Source organism: Saccostrea cucullata, unplaced genomic scaffold (assembly GCF_032062105.1).
Source record: "Saccostrea cucullata isolate Sc308-1 unplaced genomic scaffold, CSIRO_AGI_Scuc_v1 ctg6810, whole genome shotgun sequence".
NCBI lineage: Eukaryota > Metazoa > Mollusca > Bivalvia > Ostreida > Ostreidae > Saccostrea > Saccostrea cuccullata.
Window position 1 is genome coordinate 9,996 of NW_026928053.1, and position 21,401 is coordinate 31,396.

General features: G+C 36.4%; 1 protein-coding gene across 1 annotated transcript; it reads left to right on the forward strand.

Annotated features, from left to right (window-relative positions):
- Positions 1-225: 225 nt before the first annotated feature.
- Positions 226-20,638, forward strand: LOC134276272 (zinc finger protein 106-like). The gene is made up of 19 exons (XM_062758530.1): positions 226-382; positions 1,179-1,297; positions 1,466-1,524; positions 1,743-1,910; positions 2,082-4,660; positions 4,947-5,134; positions 5,431-5,482; positions 5,576-7,221; positions 7,736-7,938; positions 8,562-8,790; positions 9,077-9,202; positions 9,447-9,563; positions 16,167-16,355; positions 17,647-17,709; positions 18,589-18,708; positions 19,340-19,420; positions 19,507-19,575; positions 19,800-19,952; positions 20,224-20,638. Exons 2-19 carry the CDS (start codon positions 1,193-1,195, stop codon positions 20,260-20,262), a joined length of 6,186 nt encoding a protein of 2,061 aa, XP_062614514.1. The 5' UTR covers positions 226-382; positions 1,179-1,192; the 3' UTR covers positions 20,263-20,638.
- Positions 20,639-21,401: the final 763 nt, after the last annotated feature.

Consider the following 21,401-nt stretch of genomic DNA (forward strand, 5'->3'; position numbering starts at 1 on the left):
TGAGCGATGTTGCCCAAGGACCTCTTGTAATTTATCTATTACTATCATTTTAAAAATAAATATCTCCACCCCTTTTAATATTTTCCACGTGTGCATTACGAAATTAAAATAGAAATTTATAAAAAGTGTTTCACGACTATGATTTACCGCATTATAAAATTTAAATTATTGATTATGGCATTCCTCGAACGAGTACGTTTTTGATCAACTTAACTATGAAAAGAACATGGCGGCGAAAACAAAATAGCATGTGTTATTCACTAATTGATTTAAAGGGCTATTCAAGTGTAACGCAAAGGTAACTTACAAAATACACATCATGCATTTAAGACCAATAAGATATCCATGTAAACTGTTGTTTTGAAGTGAAAATAAAGGACCGGTGATGCCTATTTTATGACCTTATTTTTAAGTCTCACCTGCACAAACTTGTTCCGTAATCCTAACGGTAACGTAATCGGGTGCATAGATGAGCACTGCCAAGTAAAGCAAGTGCTGATGTACAGTTCATTAATCTAAAATATTTTTTTTAAACAGAGACATGAATAATTTATGAAAAAAGTATTCAAGTTCACTGTTGATGGACTATACGGTGTACCATTGAGAAACATGTATTTTGAGAAAAAAAACCCATTTACATTAATAAAGAAATGTATTTGATCTTTGAATAGTGTAATTACTAAATACAATTCATGTTTATTGAAGGAAACTTAGTTAAAAAATTATTTGATAATTTTAAAACTAAATTTGTCATTCTTACATTCTGTTTAATAAATGTCTTGAGAATGTGAAGATCATTGTTTGGATGGCTCTCACTGGACATGTTTGTTATTGATTAATTAATTAGGTGTCACAGCAAAGCACCATACAAAAGATTTATTATTAAGTATTGAATCCAACATTTAGAATCAATTAGTAAATTGCTTCTTTCATTAGTTAATTACATATATATGAAAACACAAACAAATCACTCATTTGGTAAGCTGCCACAGAGGAGAAAATTAATAATTATTCTAATAATACTGTACTCAGTACTTATAATTCATAAGAGTAAATATAAGATTATCTTCACAGACTGTAGGAAAGCTAAGGCTGACATGTTGTGTTATATAATATATTGGTAATCTATTGATTATTATTGAGAGAGGTTACAAATGCCCCTTTTCCTCTGTTTTTAGGTACCATCGGTAAAATGGCTAATGTTGACTTACCCGATGTATCCATGGATTTGGACAGTCAAGAGGAAAGAGAGGCACATGAATGTGATGTGTGTCACGTCTCCTACTCGACTGATGCGGTAAATATTTAACTCACAAATTTTGATATTTTACAACAGTTGGAACATGTTTGTATGTAGGATAAGAATATGAGGAGAAATAAGAAGCATCTTTAGATGTTGTGTCAAATGATGCTCATTATGTGCTAAACAGGGTACATTGAATATACATCTATTTGATTCTTGTAGGAACTCCGAGATCATCACTGGTCCTTAATGCATCATATCAAAATGGAAAAACAAAAGAAGTAAGTACATCTGGGTAACATATTTTCTTGTATGTCAAAGGAAAACTTTGAGACTTAAAATATTTTTATCCTCCAGTAATAAATTTAATCCATTTACATAGTGTCTATTTTAATTTTATTTTAAAAGATGAAAAGAACACTTAATGTGTACCAAAATCTTTGGAAAATTGATTTTGAAATGATGGAACTTGGAAGTAAATGAATAAATAATTTTGTAGAGGGAGTGTCCACAATTGCACATTGTGTTTCATGACGTGTGCGAACATAATAGAGTACGGCAAACACTTGAATGAGGAGAAGCATAAACGAGCCATGGAGGACAGCCGGAGACAGAGAGAAGAGGAGGACCTACTGATGGGGAAAGACGTCCTCATGGCCAGAATCAGGTATGGAAAAAATACAGTGTAAAATTTGTATGGGATTTTCCTTGTCCTCTAAAATAAATTCAAAGCTGTAGCAGACTTGTGATAGAAACCAGTTGTAATGTGCTTGCTTATTGTGAAATAAACATTATCAATTCTGTAGATTGAATTGATATAATTTTGTCTTTTTTCCAGGGAAAAAGAGGAGCAGGAGAAAACTAAGCAAAGAAACAGACAGAAAATTAATCAAGCAAAAAATAAAGGAGGTAGCAATGTATCTGACGACTCAGAATCCAACAGAAACAATGCTGTGGGAAAGCGTCGCAGTGAAAGAACGAACCAGAGGAGGTGGGGGTCAGGAGGTGGTCACCAGAGGTCCTTCTCCCTCCCCGGACAAAACATCGGCCAGAGGGTTATGAATCCTCATTGGGAGCGCCAGTCATATAATGATGATTCCCAGCTAGATTCCAGAGCAAACAATTTTCAAGACCCCTCATGGACTCAGTGGAACGGGAATTATGGGAATATGCAACACAATCAGTGGGATATGAATATGGGATTTCCACCGAATAATGAATTTTCTACCCAGAACTACCAACAGCAGGGTTATGGTGATGTACAATTCAACATGCAGGGTCACTTTGAAGGCAATGGTTGGGGAATAGATAGAAGAGGAATGAGAGGTAATGTGGGTCCAGGCAGTAAAAAGAATCAGTATAATTTACATCATAATAATCATAACTTTAATCCAAACTTTCCTTATGAATTAATGAATGCTTCAGGATTTCCTGAAAAAACTTGGGGATGGGGTGAGGACTACCATGGATTTCAAAATGAGTACTCATTCAGAGACCAAAATAGGTGGGACAGGAGGAATCCTCAAAGAAACAATTTGAGAAAGGACAGCTTTAGAGATAGAAGTAGCAAGAACATGGAGAGCAAGACATCGCATAATGAAAGGGAAATGAAAAATACCCAGGAAAACAAGAACAAAGAAAAACCTCAGGAGAAATTGGACTCACATACAGACACTGTGTTCAGGATCCCAGGGGAAGTAACCAGGTCAAACACCAGATCAGCAAGTCCTAACAGTGAAAGGTACCTCGACAATATGCAAGAAAACAGAAATAGGTCAGACAGCTATGAGAAAGGAACCAATAAACGACGACGATTTAATTCCCCTGCCCACTCCACTGAGAGAAGGAGTAGACATGACGGAGATAAGGGACCGAAGAATACTCACATCAGGTTTGAAGATGATGATGACAAATCCTCCCCGCAGGAAGGGGACAGTGTGACCAGTAGTGGAGACAAGGAGGAACTGTCCAGCGGCTCAAGTGGAAGGAAAGGAGAGAAGAAGGAGAAGAAGAAAAGTATACTGAAGAAAAAGAAGAAGAACGGGGACAAGGGATCTCCACCTGGCTCACCCAAGAGGTCAGGCAAGAAAGGTCGGGAGGAGAAGGGGGGAGAGGGGGTGTTAGAAAAGGCAGAAAAACTGTGTAGAGAACTCCGAGAGAAGAGGGAGAAAGCAAAGCTAGAGAGAGAAAAGAAAATGAAAATGGAACAGATGGAAAAATTAGAAAACATCAACCAAGAATTAAAGACCTTATCAGATAAAAGTAAGGAGTATGTGAAAGGACATATTCCTTCTGAAGAAATCAGGCCAACAGAAACTGTTGATTCTAGTGCTAAGGAAAGAACAGAGAAAGAAATCAAAAGTGGAAACATTTCAAAGTTAAGTCAGTGTAATAAAGATATTGACAAAATAAGACAGAACATTGAGAAGAGTGTTCAGTGTATTAGTGAGAAACAGAAACTGCTGAATTCTACTAGGACAGAGAGTAAGTCAGAGAAGAATAGTCCAACAAATAAATCCCAACCGGAATCTGTCATTCCAGAAGCATCAGTAGGACACTCAAATAAGAAGGAAGTGTCTGCAAAACCCGACAGTCAAAAAACAAGTAAGACATTGGATAAAACAGGAAGTAGTGGTAAATCTAAAGAAAAACCAACCACTGACTCTTTGTTAAAAATGGTGAATTCACCGAGATCCAGGAAAGAGAGACAGCAGTTGGCTGGAATGTTACGATCTTACGCTCAGTCACAGAAGAAACTTTCCCTTCCTCGATACAATCTTCAGCTCTCTGGGAGTTATGATGATAATTTTGATGATAAAATGGAGGAACTGAGATTAGAAGAATTGTCCCCCGAGGTGCAGATTCAGATTGCACAGCTAATGGAGGCAGACGTCACACCAGACTTAAATGATCTGGAGAAGGCATTGATGTCAAGTTCTGGTAAAGGGAAGAAAACTAGGGAGACGTCTGAAGCTGGTAAGTCCGATACTTCTTCCGGACCCGGCTCATTTTATGTCTCAGCATTAGACCAGTTCCAGGAATTAGACAGAGCCTTACAGGGTGGCTCAAAAGAAAGGCCAGGAACCATGTCTACAGACTCCGACAAATTACAACCAACAAACAGGAGAGATATAGACTCCAATTCTGCACAGCCACTGAAAATGAATGACCTTTCTTCTAATTCTGCTGTTATTGTGAAGAGTGAACCCATGGATACAGGTCACGAGAAATCAGCCCAGGGATCTACCAGTCCAGACAACGCATCGAGCCTTGTGACGTCGACCACCAGTCTGGGGGAGACCAGTAAAACACTGCCCACACCTACTGCCGATCCATCTCCCAGAATGCCTCAGTCCTCGGAACACTTTCCCCTGAGGTCATCCACACAAATGGGAGCTTCTCTTCCTACATTGTCAGGTGTAATATCTTATTATTGTTCTTATCAAAACTGTACACTGTGTAATGTAGAAAGAATCATGTTTGTGTTAATTTTATGGTTTTCAGAAATATTATTTAATTTATACTGTTTATTTTGAATCATTTAATGTGAATCAAAGGTAACATATAAGATTTAATTTCATTCAAAAATCTTATTGAGATTTCAATCTTTATGCATTTATTTTTATTTAGCAGTAACAGAAAGTTTAAGGGAAATAACTCACTTTCAATAATCGAAAACAAAAATGTCATTTGATTTTTTAAGGATCATTGTCCTCATTGGAGAGTGGTAGATCCACAGAGAGTATCTTTGACACGGTGTATGATATTAGCATTAAGGAGGAATCACTGAGGAAAGACTTGAACGAAGTGGAAAAGTTTATAACTTACTTTAGAAACGTGATTGATGAAGCCACAGTACAGCTCAACAGATACAATGAGAAAAAACTACGGGTGTGTTATGTCACATAGCTGCAGAGAAATGGAATATCTGTTTAATTTCAGAATATTTTTTAATATTTCTTAGAAATTATACAATTTGTTAATGACAGTTTTCTTTCAGCTAAACAGAACTTATGTACTGAATATGCAGAAATTTTAGCAAGGATTCAATTTTGGCATTTTACTGAGGGTGTTAAGATAACTAAACTTAGATATTGCTTAAATTTATTTCTCATAAGAGGTTACCATTATCTATCTCTGCACTTTAAAATCATCAAAATTACTTATCCTATTGATTTTTGTTACAGTTACAAAGTGAAGAGGAAAAACTTCGAGGGAAGAGATTGAGAATTCTCCATGGTGAGCTTTGTGTTTATTTTATCTTGAGCAGTCATTCTGTTTGTATGTTGCTTTGTTTCTTAACTGCTTAACTTCAATAACTTGATATTGTAGAGGCCAAAATCCAGCAGCGGTCAGGTCGGTCTACCCCTCAGCTTTCGGAACTGGAAGATCAGATCAGGGGCCCAGCCCTGGAGGAGAGTGGGAAGGCCCTGACCCCTGGTCCGTCCTCTAATGACCCTGACCCTCACCGGGACCCTCAGGTATCATCGTACAATGACCCTCACACAAGTACTTTGTTGAATGTTTTGAATCGTAACCAGCGTCTAGAACCAGAGCGTGATAGACAGGTTTATGCTTCATCGTTTGGCACTTCTAATTCCTCGGTTCTCGCTAACCCTAATTCCCATGCTTCAGACTCCATTTTTTCTCAGTTGAGAAATTTGTCCTCAAGTCTGCAACAGGAAACTATTTCCATGGAGGCTGAGAACAAATTAGAACACAGTTTATGTAGAGATTTGGCTTCTATTAAAAAGGAGCCTGAAGAAGACGATCAGGTCACCTCAACTCAGGGAACTGTCGGAGGAACTGCAATCAAAGACAAATCATTAAACACGGAGGGCAGTAGACAGAAGTCAGCGATGGACAGAAACCAAGACCAGCCACAGGGAAGTAGGAAGCAAAGTGAAGCCAGTGTTTCTCATAACATAACTCATTCCCTTCCCCCAAAACCTGTAAAATCCACCAGGAACCCAGTGAACAAAACAACAGAAAGTAGTGACCCTAGGAACAGCTCAGATATAGCCCAGAGTACAGAGCTTAATGAAGCAGGATTTATCACTCTGAACTCTTTAATTAAAACGTCTAATCTGAAGGAGGAGGTAGACTCGGATGACGAGCCTCTGGCAAACTTAATGAGACGCCGGAGACAGGATTCTCAGCGTTCTGACGACAGCCAGAGGAGAGGAGAGAGCGACGAGAACGAGGCGAAGAAGTTCAACATGCAGTACATGGGAACTTTGGGCGTGGACAACAAGGCATTTCTCACTCAACTGGGAAAAGGTCAAGGTAGCAGCAAAGGTCAAGGTCCCTCCTACATGGTGCTGGACAAGGACACTGATGTGTACCAGCATATCCAGTCCCTCATCAAAGGAGGAAGGCCAGAGGACAAGGAAACAGGGGGACCAACCTCTCCCCCGGGGGATGGTCAGAGACAGAAGGACCACAGAGGAGGGGGGCAGGGTAAAACTAGGAACCTCAGGAGTGGACATTTGAGTGACTCAAACTACGAAAGTGTGAACAGTAACTGCTCCCTGGGTGAACAAATCAGGCAGTATGCAAATATGAACAAAAAAGGCAGTAAACAGTCGGAGGACAATGTGGTGGTGGTGAACACAGACTCTGACAGTGGGCGGAGTGATAGGACTTTACAGGAAGACCCCGCACTGCTGAGCGACAGCTGTACACCTGTCAGGACGGTCAAGTCCGGACTCCGGAACCTCGATCTGGACACCAGTCCGTTAACGGCCACAAACCAACAAATACGTCACGGTCGGGAAGAAAAGCAAACAGCACAAGAGGAAGCCAGATGCTTGTCTCCCTCTAAGAAGAAGTTGAGAACCAAGAAAGAGAGGGACAGAACCTCTGTGAGAAAGCAGAAAGAGGGATACGTCCTCGATTCCAGCTCAGATGGAGGAAATTCACAAGACGGAGAAAGCGTTCCTAAACTGAACAACATTAAACAACAACTTGTCTTTAAGGTTGGTGGTTGGATTCAGACATAGATGTGCTTTATAGGCGAATGTGTCGGTTTTATGGAGGGGTGGGAAAAAACGTTTTTTGCATGTTATTTTTGTGGTGTAGGGTATATTATGTTTTATTCTGTATTGAATCACTGATTTTCCATGTTAAAGTTTTGAATATATTATGTTTGCATTAAAATCTATACAAAGAATTACCAGTAGCAAGTATTTTAGGTGTAAATACCGTAATGAATATTTAAAAATCTTTTTAAAGTTTAAGTTATGTATAAACAAAAATAAAACCTTTAAAGAAACTATATCATGTTTACAAATATGAAATTTTTTGTGAATCATTAACGAAAAGAAATGAAAAGGTACAAGAAGAAAAATGATTTATTAAGTGACTTGTGAATTGATTGTGGAAGATTGTAATGTTTTGACATTAAGTGTAGTATGTTTTTTGTTCTTTTTTTGTTAGTCTATTGTAATGTTTTGATGTGGTATGTCATACCTTTGTTCTTTTTGTGGTCAGTCCCTGAGTAACATCCCCGCCGCTCTGAGGGCTGAGGGTCTGGACCCAGAGGAGGCGGGGCTCGTGGAAACAGGGTCAGAGGACACGGAACAGAGTGTACGGATCAAACAGGAAGTGATGTCAGGACGGAGTCTGCTGGAGGATGTACAGCTAGAGACTGAGTCAGAGGACAACAGACAGCTGGCCGTGGAGGCCAGGGAAAGGTCAGGGTCAATACTTATACAGTTGTCTTACTTTGGCTGACTTCGATCATGAACTTGAGTAACTGTTGTTGAACTAGAGTAACATCGAACCCGATATAGTTTAACTGGAGTGACGTGATTTTTCTACCATAGTTCTACCAACGGAAACACGAGGGTAGAACTATGGTAGAAAAATAACGTCACTCCAGTTTAACTATATCGGGTTCGATGTTACTCTAGTTCAACAACAGTTACTCAAATTCATGATCGAAGTCAGCCTTTGTGTATTGAGGCCAGGGAAAGGTCAGGGTCACTACTTATACAGTTGTCTTACTTTGTGTATTGAGGCCAGGGAAAGGTCAGGGACTGTAAAATCACATATTTTTGAGGGGTCAAATTTTTATGGTTTGAGGAAAATATTTTGGTTCAAGGGGATTTGATTTTGTGGTTGTTCAGTAGTAATATATGTGAAAAATTGTTAATTTTTATAGGGCTTAGTATTTGAATGATTTGAGTGTACATGAATATTACCGGGTATACAGTAAATGAATACTGTATACTATAGTTTATATTAATACTGTGTATATGAATGATGTATGGTGTATATTGTGTAATGTACAGTGTGAATAACCTTATTATTGAAGATTATCTTTGGACAAGGAGGTAATGGAGAATTTCAGGAAGGCGGTTGAGAATATGAAGTCTACCTTGAGTCTGTCCGCGCTGCAGATCCCTGAGGACTCTTTACCCTCCCCCCACAGCGACCCCGTCCAATACACGGGACCAAAGGAGGTCATCTCGGGTATCGAGGTGCTCGACGGCTTCCTGTATGTCTCTTACCAAGGAAAAATCATCAAAAGGTTCAACCTGCAGGTAAACTGGGTCATTTTATCTTATAATGTTTTCTATGGATTGGAATTTTGTTTTTGGATCAGGGAATTTTCAATCTGTCTTGTTATTAGTTATTAAAATTTTGATTTTCTGATGCAAACCAAATTTTCTGTTAGTATAGATCATGAGGGCATTCTTTACTTCAAGTTATCTTTGAGGAGAAACAGCTTCTGTTTAGCAAATGAATCGAAATTTTGAAATGAAAAAAACTGTTGCTATTTCAGTCCTGTTCATGTATACTGATGTGGAATTTTTCTTTCTCACACAGACAGGAGAACTGGATTTTGATTTTAACACGATGAGTTACAATGTGAGTTGTATCCTTGTATCTAAAGAAACAAACAAGCTTTATGTTGGAGCACAAGAGATGATGCTTCTGACCTACTGCTGTAAGGTGAGCTTCAGTTATCTTAATTTGTTATAAACAAACCTAAAAAGTTATACATGTTATAATGTATATAACAATGTTGGCCTCATGAGTAATTCAGTATATACTGTACCTGTATAAAATTTCTACGTCTGAAAATAAAAATCCCAAAAAGACAGAGAATTCACTGTACATATTTGAAAAAAAAAAGTTTCATTTACAAAGAAGTAATGGGTTTTACTTTGGTATTTTATTATTATTTGTTTGCCAGACAAAGAAGCCGCTGAAGGTGGAGCCCACAGAAGGCAAACCCCAGTGTTTCCTGGAGAGCTGGGGTCATCTATATATAGGCACCGACTGCGGGACAGTGGTGGTCATGTCATTAAAGGTCAGAATTGTGAATTATATAAATACATAAACCATAATTGAGGCAGAGTGTGATAAAAAATCTGTGATTAAGTTTACTTGAACAGGTCGGAGAGAATACTCGAAATCGGGTATTATCCGTGAAATCGCGTATAATACCCGATATTAGGGTATCGTTGAATCCGTGAAATCGGGTATTCCGTGCAACTTTCTTTAAAAACAAAAGAATAAAGCAACGGCACATTATGCCAGTTACTGTTACTTGTACATCAGTATCTTGGGGATTTATTTTTATTAAACCTAATTCATACGGTTGTCAAATAAGTTTAAAATCACACGACAAACACTGCTGGGGTAACAAAGAGGACACAATGGCGTTATTATTTTTCAGTATAATTTCTAAAAACAAATAACTACACTTCGTTTGTCTTTATTTCCCATTAAAGTATTCCATATACTTAATTTTCTAATTTGTGCACTATTCACAAAATGTGAAACTTGAAAGAAATTAAACGACTAACGCCGGGTTATGTATTTTTACTGAAAAATGTATGGTGTCCCTTTCACGTGAAATATAAATTATTCCTAACAGTTAGAGAGTACAGTATAAGCGAGTCATGATTGTATATCTCTGCCCTAATAGAATACCAACGTTATTATAAAGAAGAAAATAAAATAAGATTAAATAAATACCCACGGGAAAACAGGTTGAAAATTGCTAATTGAAGGTGAGTATCTTTTTTATGTCAATTTAGCATGGAAATTTTTATTCAAAGACACCGTAAATTTTTTGGTTGCATTTTAATCGATACAAGATATGCTATTTTTTCTTTATTTTATGCATTTGAATGATAATTGAGAGCGAGAAGTCATATGAACAGGATTTTTTTTTGGGGGGGGGTATAAATAAAAGTCAAATGTGTACATCTTTTCATGAGCTTATAATACATTGAATTTCTCAATATAGATCGAGGTACAGTCATATTGAAATATGAATTGCATAGCCAAAATTTCACATTTCTTATAGTTTTTTACATTTATGAATATGTTAATGAACAAACTTAAATAATGGAGTGTTCAATTGCCTTGGAAACTCTTGTCTTACTCTTTGGGAATATAATTCCTCATCGGACATTAAAATTTCATAAAATTTGTAACCACTTCCTTTCTTTATTATACTATTTGATAGACAGGGTAAATTTTACCTCTTTACCTTCTATATTTTTCTTATATCGCTATCTTATACCTCATTATAATATGCAAATACAGCGCACTATCTGATTGGTTCTAGACTATATGTCACAGTTTTCTTTTAGTTATTTTATCTATGATACTTATTACTCATGGCAATAACATTTCCTAATACTCATCTATAATGAAAAAATGTGTTAAAAAAATAAACATGAATTCTAGTTACTTGTAGTCTCATATTGTGTTAGAAAATAACAGGTTGCTTTTTGTTTACCTATATAATTTTTATTTGATGAATAAATCTTCCCTACAATTAAAAATATATAACCGAGTTTAATCGACCGTGACTTTCAAAGAGACACTTGTAGAACACAGTCGAGGTTGTTTTGTCAGAGGTGGTCAAGAAGCCTTTAGCCCCCCCCCCCTCCTTTGAAGTCGACAAGAAATGGTAAAATATTGATGTCTTAGCGAAATTAAACGATCAACAGTTATGTTCTCTCATAAGCTGTATTCCTGAAACTATTACTGTCTCTGCTAAAATGTTGAAGACATATTCTGCAAATATGTGGCCAAATATGTATGAATGATAAAAAAAAAGATTTAAAAAAAAAAAAGAAGTTTTTTTAAAAGAAATTTTAGACATTTTTATCATTACATTATTCATACATTCATGAATAAATTTGATTTTATGTACAAGATGATTGTGAAAGTAATTAATGACGCATAATTAGATACGATAGACAATCCCTTGTTTATACATGGCATCATATCTTGTGTGTGAAATGTGTTTCCGTATAATTTGATTTACTTACAAATTGTTCATGTTTGTCGTGTTGATGTGGAATTATTATAAATTCCCGAATTCTGATACTTTAACATTCTGTTGTGTTGGGAATGAACATTAGGAAGATGCATATACTTTCAACATTATGAAAAATATAAAGCAAATCGAACGCCTTTTTGTGTGCAGATCATGAAATGTACTGACCTCCACGGGTATTTGTTGTCCTGAGCGCATTAATCTTGACGCCCAAATTCTTACTTGGCTAGTGATACCTTTAGAAAACATGGGTATCTAGATGAAAGTTAACTCGGCAACATGCGACATCCCATTGTTTAAGTTTTATTAGGTGATAACACCTCCTATACCGGATTTCGCGGATTCAACGATACCCTAATATTGGGTATTATACGCGATTTCACGGATAATACCCGATTTCGAGTATTCTCTCCGACCTGTTGAAAAGCCATGTGCCATCAAATCAAAGACTTTTATTAGGTCACCTGAGTAAACTCAGGTGACCTATTGCTATCTGTTTGCGTCCGTCTTCGTGCGTCGTCCGTCGTGCGCCGTGCGTTAACAATTGAACATTTTCAGCTTCTTCTCTGCAACCACTCAACCAATTTCAACCAAATTTGGCACAAAGCATCTATGGGTGAAGGGGAACAAAAATTGTGAATTTCATGGTCCCTGCCCCCCTGGGGCCTGAGGGGTGGGGCAAAAACCTGTTAAATTAATGAAATCTTTAAAAATCTTCTTCTTTACTCCTGGACATCAAGCAGTCAAACTGTTTGCATGACTGTAATCAGTATTGAGTCCTCTACCAAAATTGTGAAATTCATGGCCCCAGGGTCAGGGGTTCTGGTGTTAGTGTGGGGATCCATTGATTATATGGTGAAAATGCATAAATTCTTTGAGAATCTTCTTCTCTGCTCCTGGGCATTCAATAAACTAACCAAGTACATAGTTATGTTGAATAAGGTGGCCTCTACCAAAATTGTGAAATTCATGGCCCCAGGGTCAGGGGTTCTAGTGCTAGGGTGGGGCTTTATTGATTATATAGTGAAAATACATTAATTCTTTAAAAATCTTCTTCTCTACTCCTGGACATTAAATAAACTAATCAAGTACATAGTTATGTTGAATAAGACTGCCTCTTCCCAATTTGTGAATTTCAGGGCCCCTGGGTCAGGGGTTTTTGTTTTAGGGTGGGGCTCTAATGATTATATAGTGAAATGCATGAATTCTTTGAACATCTTATCCTTTGCTCCTGGTTAATATGCCAATGATCTTATTACATATTCAAGGCCAGGATTTATTTTATTTTCAGGTTTACAAACCCACCGCATTTTCAGAAAAAAATTAAAAAAAACATTTTTTTTTCCTACTGATGTCAAATTTGAGTCGGGATCGAGATTTCAAATTTACGAACTCCTACTTCCAGTTTTAAAACAAACTTGGCGGGTAACAAAGCTAGATCTGCAAAGATAGCTTGGTTTATTGTAAAATTCATCGATAAGAGTGCCATTCAAAACGTTTCACGCGTTCAAAGAACAAATAAAATGCTGACGACTTTGTTGCACAGTGACTAGTTAAAATAATCTAACTGTGTCTCCGTACAAGCCCTCACCACAGTTAGAATACATCCCATATACTTGCAATGTAGCAAATCGGAGTGGAGCCGCTCCGAAACGATTTTGAAGAATATAAAATGATTTGCACTGGAAATAACTACCAAAATAATCAAAACAAACCTTTTTGAGATTGCTTATGCCTTTTATCCCAGAAAATAATCCATCTAAAGACGAAAATCCAATTAATTTTCTCAACGTTTTTCTCTCGCTTCAAATTTACCTGCCATGTTTACATTCGGAACTCTCTAGATTGTTCCTAGTAAATGCACTAGTACGACTTTTCTTCGAGTTATCGCCTGTGTTTCGTTTGCTACATTACGAATACACGGAACGAATTCTATCGTTAAACCGGGTCCGTAGGACAATATCATTTTAACGATAGAACGTTCTATCTACACAGTGACATGCTGGTGAGATAATTTTGTATTCGTTTCAATCAAAAGTATCTGTCTGTGAATTATTTTCCTCCCCACAGGTTTAAAACTGCCCGTGGTAGCTATTCCAGCAACATTGTTATACGCCCGTCTTAAGACGGGACGTATTATGTTATAGGCTTCGTGTCCGTCCGTCTGTCCGTCTGTCTGTCTGTTAGCTTTTCGTTTCCGGCTCATAACTTTAATACTATTAGGCCTAGGATTATCAAACTTTGTCATCTGATGCATCTTGGGTGGAAGGTGTGTCGTGCACAAAAAGTAGGTCACTCTCACCTTTAATTAAGAAGATATAGCCAAATAAGGAAAAATCCTTTCCGGCCCATAACTAGAAAACTATAAGACTTACAATCATCAAACTTGGCCAGTTTATGCATCTTAGGTAGAAGGTGTGTCGCGACCTATTTCAAGGTCACAGTGACCTTTGATTTAAATGAAATTTTAAAAAAAAAATGTGTCTTTTTACTATTCATTTACACATCCCAAATAATGTAAGAGTATTACACTGTCCTTATTAAAAAAGTGTTAAATCAAGAAAATACTTATTTTTTTAAAGCATATACAGCTGTACTTGACAGCAATCTAAAACAAATATTATGTATGTTAAAGAAATCCTACCTCTCCCATGAGTGTAATTATCAAGCACTGGTCAAGACTCAAGAAGAATTTTGATAACAGAAAATTGCATGTCAAATTAGAGAGAAATTAATGAGTTTTGAGTGTGAGGAGTTCGCTAATAGCTAGAGCATGGTGTTATCTATATCCCTTGAGTATTGGGCAAATGTGTGAGCCTGTTGGATTAAAAATAGCTCTTGCTGGCTAGCCTAAGTTTTAAAATGAATATAATGAAAAGTAATTAAAACTAATTTAATATTGCATAGTAGACTAATCTTATATTATATAAAATTGTTCATTTATAAAAACTAATTTTATGGGATTGGGGTGGAATCAGCATGTCCATATGAATTTTATATTAAAACCTGTCGGACATTAAATGTCAACCAAAAAAAAATCTTTGAGTATTTCATTTGTTTTAAAAAAAGTTATGGTAGATAGTGCAGACCCATTCATCTATTGGTATTAATGAGTAGACAAGCATCCAGTTAAAGATTAATTAATGAGTTTAGGCTAGCTGTCTTAATTACTCTGATAAAGCTGTATAATGACCTTTGGGAATTAAACAGAAGAACTGTTGGTTAGTTTATAGCATATGTCGTTTGATGGCCAGCATTTTCTTTTCAAAATTAATTTGGTATAGATTAATTTGTTAAGACTAATTTGATATCGTTTAATATGATGGGCATTTTACAAGGTCTAACACACCCAACATAGAAATCCATCAATGATGTAATATTTACTATAACTATTGCCTACATCACAGGGTATGGAAAAATATTTTTAGGAATGGAAAAATCATGGAAATTTAGTATCAGGGTTGATGTGATTGCAAGCTAAACTGTTGAAGAAAATTGTAATTTTTGACGGGCGTATCATGCTGTGGCGCGGCACTTTATTTAGGTCTCTGTTATAGCTTAAAGTCTAAGCATCATTCTTAAGCATCAGATGTAATGAATAAAACTATGGGAGAAGTTAAGTCCATTTGAGGAAGAAATAAACAAAAACCTGAAGAAATTAAAAAAAATTCAACTATTAAAGAGAAAGTATATACAAATATATACAGGCATGTAGTACCGTTTGTGGCAGCCAGAAAAATTATTTTACACTTAATTGAAAAAATGTTCACCCTACTCCCCAATATACTCCATGTCTGTTTTATGATAGGAATTATAATTTTAGGCATCAAGTATATTTTAAAACAATGTCTACACATTCACCTATAAAACACATATTTAAAAAATGAAGATATATTGAAAGAGTTTTAAAGAGTTGATTTGTTAAAATATATTTTGGTCAATGATGAAATAAGCAATTAAATGTTCTACTTTCCTATTTGTAAGCATTATGTGTCCAGTGGTAAGGAGCTTGTTAGGATAGCATAAAGAAGAATGTAGAAATGTTGATAATTGATTAATCCAAAAAAATTTTTTTTTCCTTCTCCCTCGGGACTTTTTCATGAATTATGTTCTTAACTAAACCTAGAAATAAAAAAATGCTGGCCTTATGTTGAAGAAAGGGGCCTCTTTCAAAATAGATAATTTCAGGGCTGCTGGGTCAGGGGTACCGGGGGGGGGGGGGGGGGACTGACTTAAAATAAATTAATGCTTTGAAATCTGCTCTTGCAATGGTGCCTCTTTCAAAATTTGTGAATTTCATGGCTTTGGGATTAAATCACGAACCAAATACAATCGCTTGAAAGTTGTTACATGCTACTCAGGTGACCTATAAGGCCCGTGGGCCTCTTGTTTAAAAATATATTATGCTTTTATCTACAGAAATATGTATAAATGTTCATACTAACTTGTGTATTACAATGTAGTTCATTCCCTGGTAATAAAATAAAAAGCAAATACTTACACTGAAGTCATTAAATTAATGCATGATAATTTGTTTTTCAGCAAAGGAAAACAGTTTGATTGAAACAAAATTCTTTCTAAGAGCTTCGGTTCTATTTTATGACTTTTTTTTAGAATGACAAAGTTCTGGACACGTTTCACTGTGCTGACCGTTCAATCAGCCGGATATGCTCAGCCACAGAGGGTGTTCGTAAGGTCATTCTGGTAGCCTCATTTGATGCAGTGATCTATGTGTACGACAGCAGTACAGGCTTACTGATACGAATGTTAGAGGGACACACAAAGACACCCTTCTCCCTACAGGTAATCTAGTGGGAAATCTAACAGTACAGGCTTATGATACGAATGTTAGAAGGACACACTAGACCATTCTACCTACAGGTAATCTAGTGGGAAATCATGTGTGACCCCTCACACACTAAAGTACCGTTATATCTACAGATAGATAGTGAGAAATCTTGTGTGACCCCTCTCACAGTTTTTGAAAGTTCTCATCTTACATCCAGTGGTTGATCTTTGTTATATCAATGTAAAAGTGAGTAAAGTAACCATAACTTTACTGTGTGTGAGATGAGAGCATTCCTTGACTGAGTCTGACCGGGCTTGTCGTGCCGAGAGGGCTTGTATACAACCCCTGGGGGAGAGCCTGGTTACCAGTGGCTGGTGGCTGTAACCCAGAGCCAGGGAGGTGTGACCCCAGGGGGCGAGGACTAACGGTCAGGTAGAACCACTTGTAACCGAAGGGATGAGGACTAATGATCAGGTAGAACCACTAGTAACCCTAGGGGGAGAGGACTAATGGTCGGGTAGAACCACAAGTAACCCAAGGGGGCGAGGACTAGGGGGTCAGATCTAACCAAAAGGTGTAACCCTGGGGGGTGAGGACTAATGGTCAATTATCAGTTATAACCAATTCAGTCAAACTTGCCACAATGCATCTTTAGGTGAAGGGGATTCGAATTCATTCAAATGAAGGGCCATGTCTTCTTCCTTGGGGAGCTAATTAAGAATTGATGAAAATTTGATGTCATCTTTTAAAAATCTTTTTCTCAAGTACAATTGGGCCAGAACATTTGAAACATATGTGAAACTTCATTATATAGTGTAGATTCAAGTTTGTTCAGATCATGACCCCTGGGGATAGGTTTGGGCTGCAATAAGGGATCAAGTTTTACATTTACATAAGAATATGTAGGAAAAATGTCTTGAAAACTACATATGCAGATTAACAAAGCCACACTTGGTCATATTGATATGGAAGCGTCCCCAAGTATTTTAGATTTAAGTTTGTTAAAGGCATGCCCTTGGGGTAGGGTGGGGCCACAATGGGGGATCTAAGTTTTACTTAGGGATACATGTATATCGAAAAAAAAGATCTTTAAAGATTTTCTACTCAAGAACAAAATGCCACAATTAGTCTTATTATATGGAATCATCCCCAGGTTGTGTAGATTCAAGTTTGTTTAAATCATGTCCCCTAGGGTAGAGAGGGGCCACAGTGGGAAATCGAAGTTTTACATAAAATATGTAGGAAAAAATCTTTTTTAATGAATAACCAGTTTTAAAGTTGATCTTTACAAATTCTTCATTCAAGGTGGATGGTCATCTAGTGTACAGTGGATCAGGGGACAAAACTGTGATGGAACACAACATCTCGGTGAGTTCATTACTGTCCTGTAGTTTGTCTTTTGTGTGTCATTTTTAGGGCACCTGAGCTGAAAGTTCAAGTGAGATTTCTTGATTATATTTTGTGGAACATCATTTTGTCTGCCTGTCCATCTGTAATTTTTTTATGTTTTCAACTTCTTCAGTAAAACCACTAGGCCAGTAACAGCCAAACTCAAACTTGCCAGAATCATTGGGTGAAAAGGCTTGAAATTTGTTCAAAACTCCCTCTTAAAAGGGAGATAATCAAGAAAGGGCAAAAGGAAGTTGAATGACTTTAAAAGATCTCAGGAATCATTGGGCCAGAAGAGACATACTTACAGCTTCTAAACATAATACAGTAAACCTCGGTTATAACGAAGTCACGGGGGCCTATGAAATTACTTCGCTATAACTATAATTTGTTATATCCGTATAAGAAATTCATTTAAATTATTTAGCTGGGGATCCAAAATGACTTCGCTATTTCCTTGAATTCGCAATCTCCGTGTTCGTACTAAACGAGATTTACTGTACTGTATTAAATTTATTTGGAAACAAAAAATATCTGAGTTTTGCAACCTTTGTTTTCCCATGAATAATTCTTGCCAAGGAGGCAAGGTGGGGCTACCATAGGATATCAGTCATACATGGGAATATTTGGAAAAATTGTTTAAATAATATTTAAAGAGCAGTAGGGTCTTTATAAGTCATATACTAATAACTAACTATGCTAATTTGGGTTCAAATCATGTCACCAAAGGTGGAGCCTTGACATCTGTTAGGAGTGAAGTTCAACATGGTATTAATGTTGCATTTTGTCAGTTATGCACTTGATATATCTTATGATTAATTAATTTATATATTTAACAAGTAATTAATTTACCCATAGATGGGGGAGTTACTGTGGACCTTCACAGAGGCTACTGGGATAGTGTCATGTGTCTGTACCCATGGCGACCAGCTGTTTTGTGCTTCCTATGATAGACTGATTCGCTGCTACAGCAAAAAGGTAGATAACTCATAATAAACATAATAAATGTTTGTTATTTCAGGAATGGGAAAACAATCATGATGTATTAAAGATACTTGTGGATAATGTGTACATATGTACTACACTGTACTTGTCTTATGATTTTAAGAGCTTTCACTTGAACAATGTTTTCTCACACCATTTTAAATCAACAATTTTTTTTATGTCCCTCTATTTGCTATTTTTTTCTTTTAATTGTGGGTTCATATCAATTTTTTTTTGTTCAATCTGAAAATGAACATATTGTAACTTAAAATTGATTCTACAATAATGTATAAATTCTATACTGTGTATAAATTAATTTTTAGAAAGCTAGGCTGATATAATGAAATTTATTTGAATATTTTCGTGGAGTCAAATTTTTGTGGTTTTAGGAAAATCTTCGGGTTCGTGGGGATTTGATTTCGTGGATGAACAATTGTTGAGCAGTCAAATATTACATTTTGCTTTTTTGTGGTGGACATGAATTTGTGGATCTCTTCATACCTCCAAAAGAACGAAAATTAAACCCCCACAAAAATTACTGATTTCATAGAGGTTGACAAATTTAGTTTTTCACCTATCAAGGATAAGCATATACACATAACCAGTTTCTTGTATTTATTTCCAGAGTCGGAAGTTGTTACGCCTTTATTACGGAGCTGGGGCAGGGGAGGGGTTAATCATCCGAATGAGAATAAGTGACGGAATGGTGAGATATTTAATGTGATTTCTACACATGAAGAATTTACAGTGATGTTTGGTGATCTGATGTTTGTATTTATGTTTCTCAAACAGTTAATCACGGGAAACAGACAAGGACTAACAGAGGCCGTCCCTATAACTCAGCAGGATCACAGCTGTCAGGTGAGTTTGTGTGTTAAATGTTACATGTATATGCATTAACTTTACAATATATTTTAAAGTCACAGGGCATGAAATCACTTTGCTATATGTGTCAATTCATTATAAGTAGGTTCCCTATCAGTGTATTTTATTGTTACTTTAAAATTTCTTTTCAGCCTGACAGGTATTTTTTGCGATTTTATGGATGTACCTTTGATTTTATTCTTAGAATGATATCTTTGCAGTGTTCAGACTGTAGTTTTGTGTTTGCCTTGAGGAGTCATCTAGTATACCATGTGGTTCATGATCACATCTTAAACAATGTCCGAGCTGGCAAAAAGACCCACTGTCCATGGAGGAACTGTAAAGAGAGATTCCAGTCTACTGCCCCAAAAGATGTACGTATGACAAGTCAAAGATGTATGTAGGCTTGTGACAAGAAATAGATGTACCAATATATAGACTTTTGACAAGTGAAAGGATTGCATGGAAACAAGATGGAATGTTCCATTTGCTTCCTGAAAATAACCTGCATGTATATTCTTTGAGAAGTAAATGAGAAAAAAAATCAGATTTAATTGACTAAAAAAATATTTGACAGGAACTTACAATTTTACATACATTTAACCACACAGGTCCTTGAATACATTTTTTTTCATTATATTGTAGGTGCTGGAAGAACACATCATTGTTCATGCCTACACCTAGAAGTGTTGCGAGTGCCATTTTCTGCTGTGATTTCAGATAGTTCAGGACTTACACAAGACAAATTAATTCCATTTTGGTGACAAACACATATACACATCTGTCAATGGACAGCTTTGTTGTTGATCTTTTTAAGTTTTACTTTTATGTGTATTTTCATAAAAGAACCTGTTTGGATTTTGCATTTACTGACATAAGAAGCAACTCTGCACAAATACTATTTCTATATAAAGTATAAAATAGTTTTTACCACAGTTTCATTTATCAGGAATGTATGATATACATTGTGCTAGGCATTTATTATGTTATGTGATATTCTTATGTTCATCATTCTTGGAAGCACTTACCCTAACAAGAAATTAAATTTTGAATTGTTTTACCTTTTTATATTCTTGTTAATTACAATTTTTGCACAAGGATGAGAATGTCGTTACTGCAGTCTTGTATGCAGTTTCACATGACATTTGGTATGGTATTTGTTGATACCCAAAGAAAGGGCTTGTCACAAGGAATACACATGTGAAGTACGAGAGTCATATACATGTAGCTCCAACCAATCAAGTTATTGGCAAGGTTAAAGTTTTTGCACACAAGCAGCTAGACAGACAGACGGTCAGAGCAAAAATTTTATACCCCGGAATCTTCAATTTCAGGTGCAAAACATTAAAACTATAGTGGAATTGTCACTGTTACTGGGGGACTGCTATTCTTAAGTATAGTTGGTTACTCCTCAGTTTACATTCACACCGGCCATACCTTTATCAACATATTGGTTTATTGGATCCTCTATATAATACAAGTTAATCATAAGATTGCATTCCCACAAACAAGTAAAATTTTGCTTGCCAAACGGGCGACAGGTATATGATCTATACATTGTAGAATCTACACTACCTTAGGAAGCTTCCACATAATTTTCAGCTTTTCTGACCAACTGATCTTGAGAAAAGTTTTAAAGATTTTTACTATATATTTCAGTGTTATATGTAATCCCTAAGTGTATTTCTTGGACAGAAATTACCAGTAGATAAAATTCTATCTTTGGGAACTTTTCAAAGCAACCTGAACTAGTGCTAATTGTAACAGGGACCGTTACAGATGTTCCCCAAATGCTCCCCAACTCCCTTTTGGTGCCATATTCC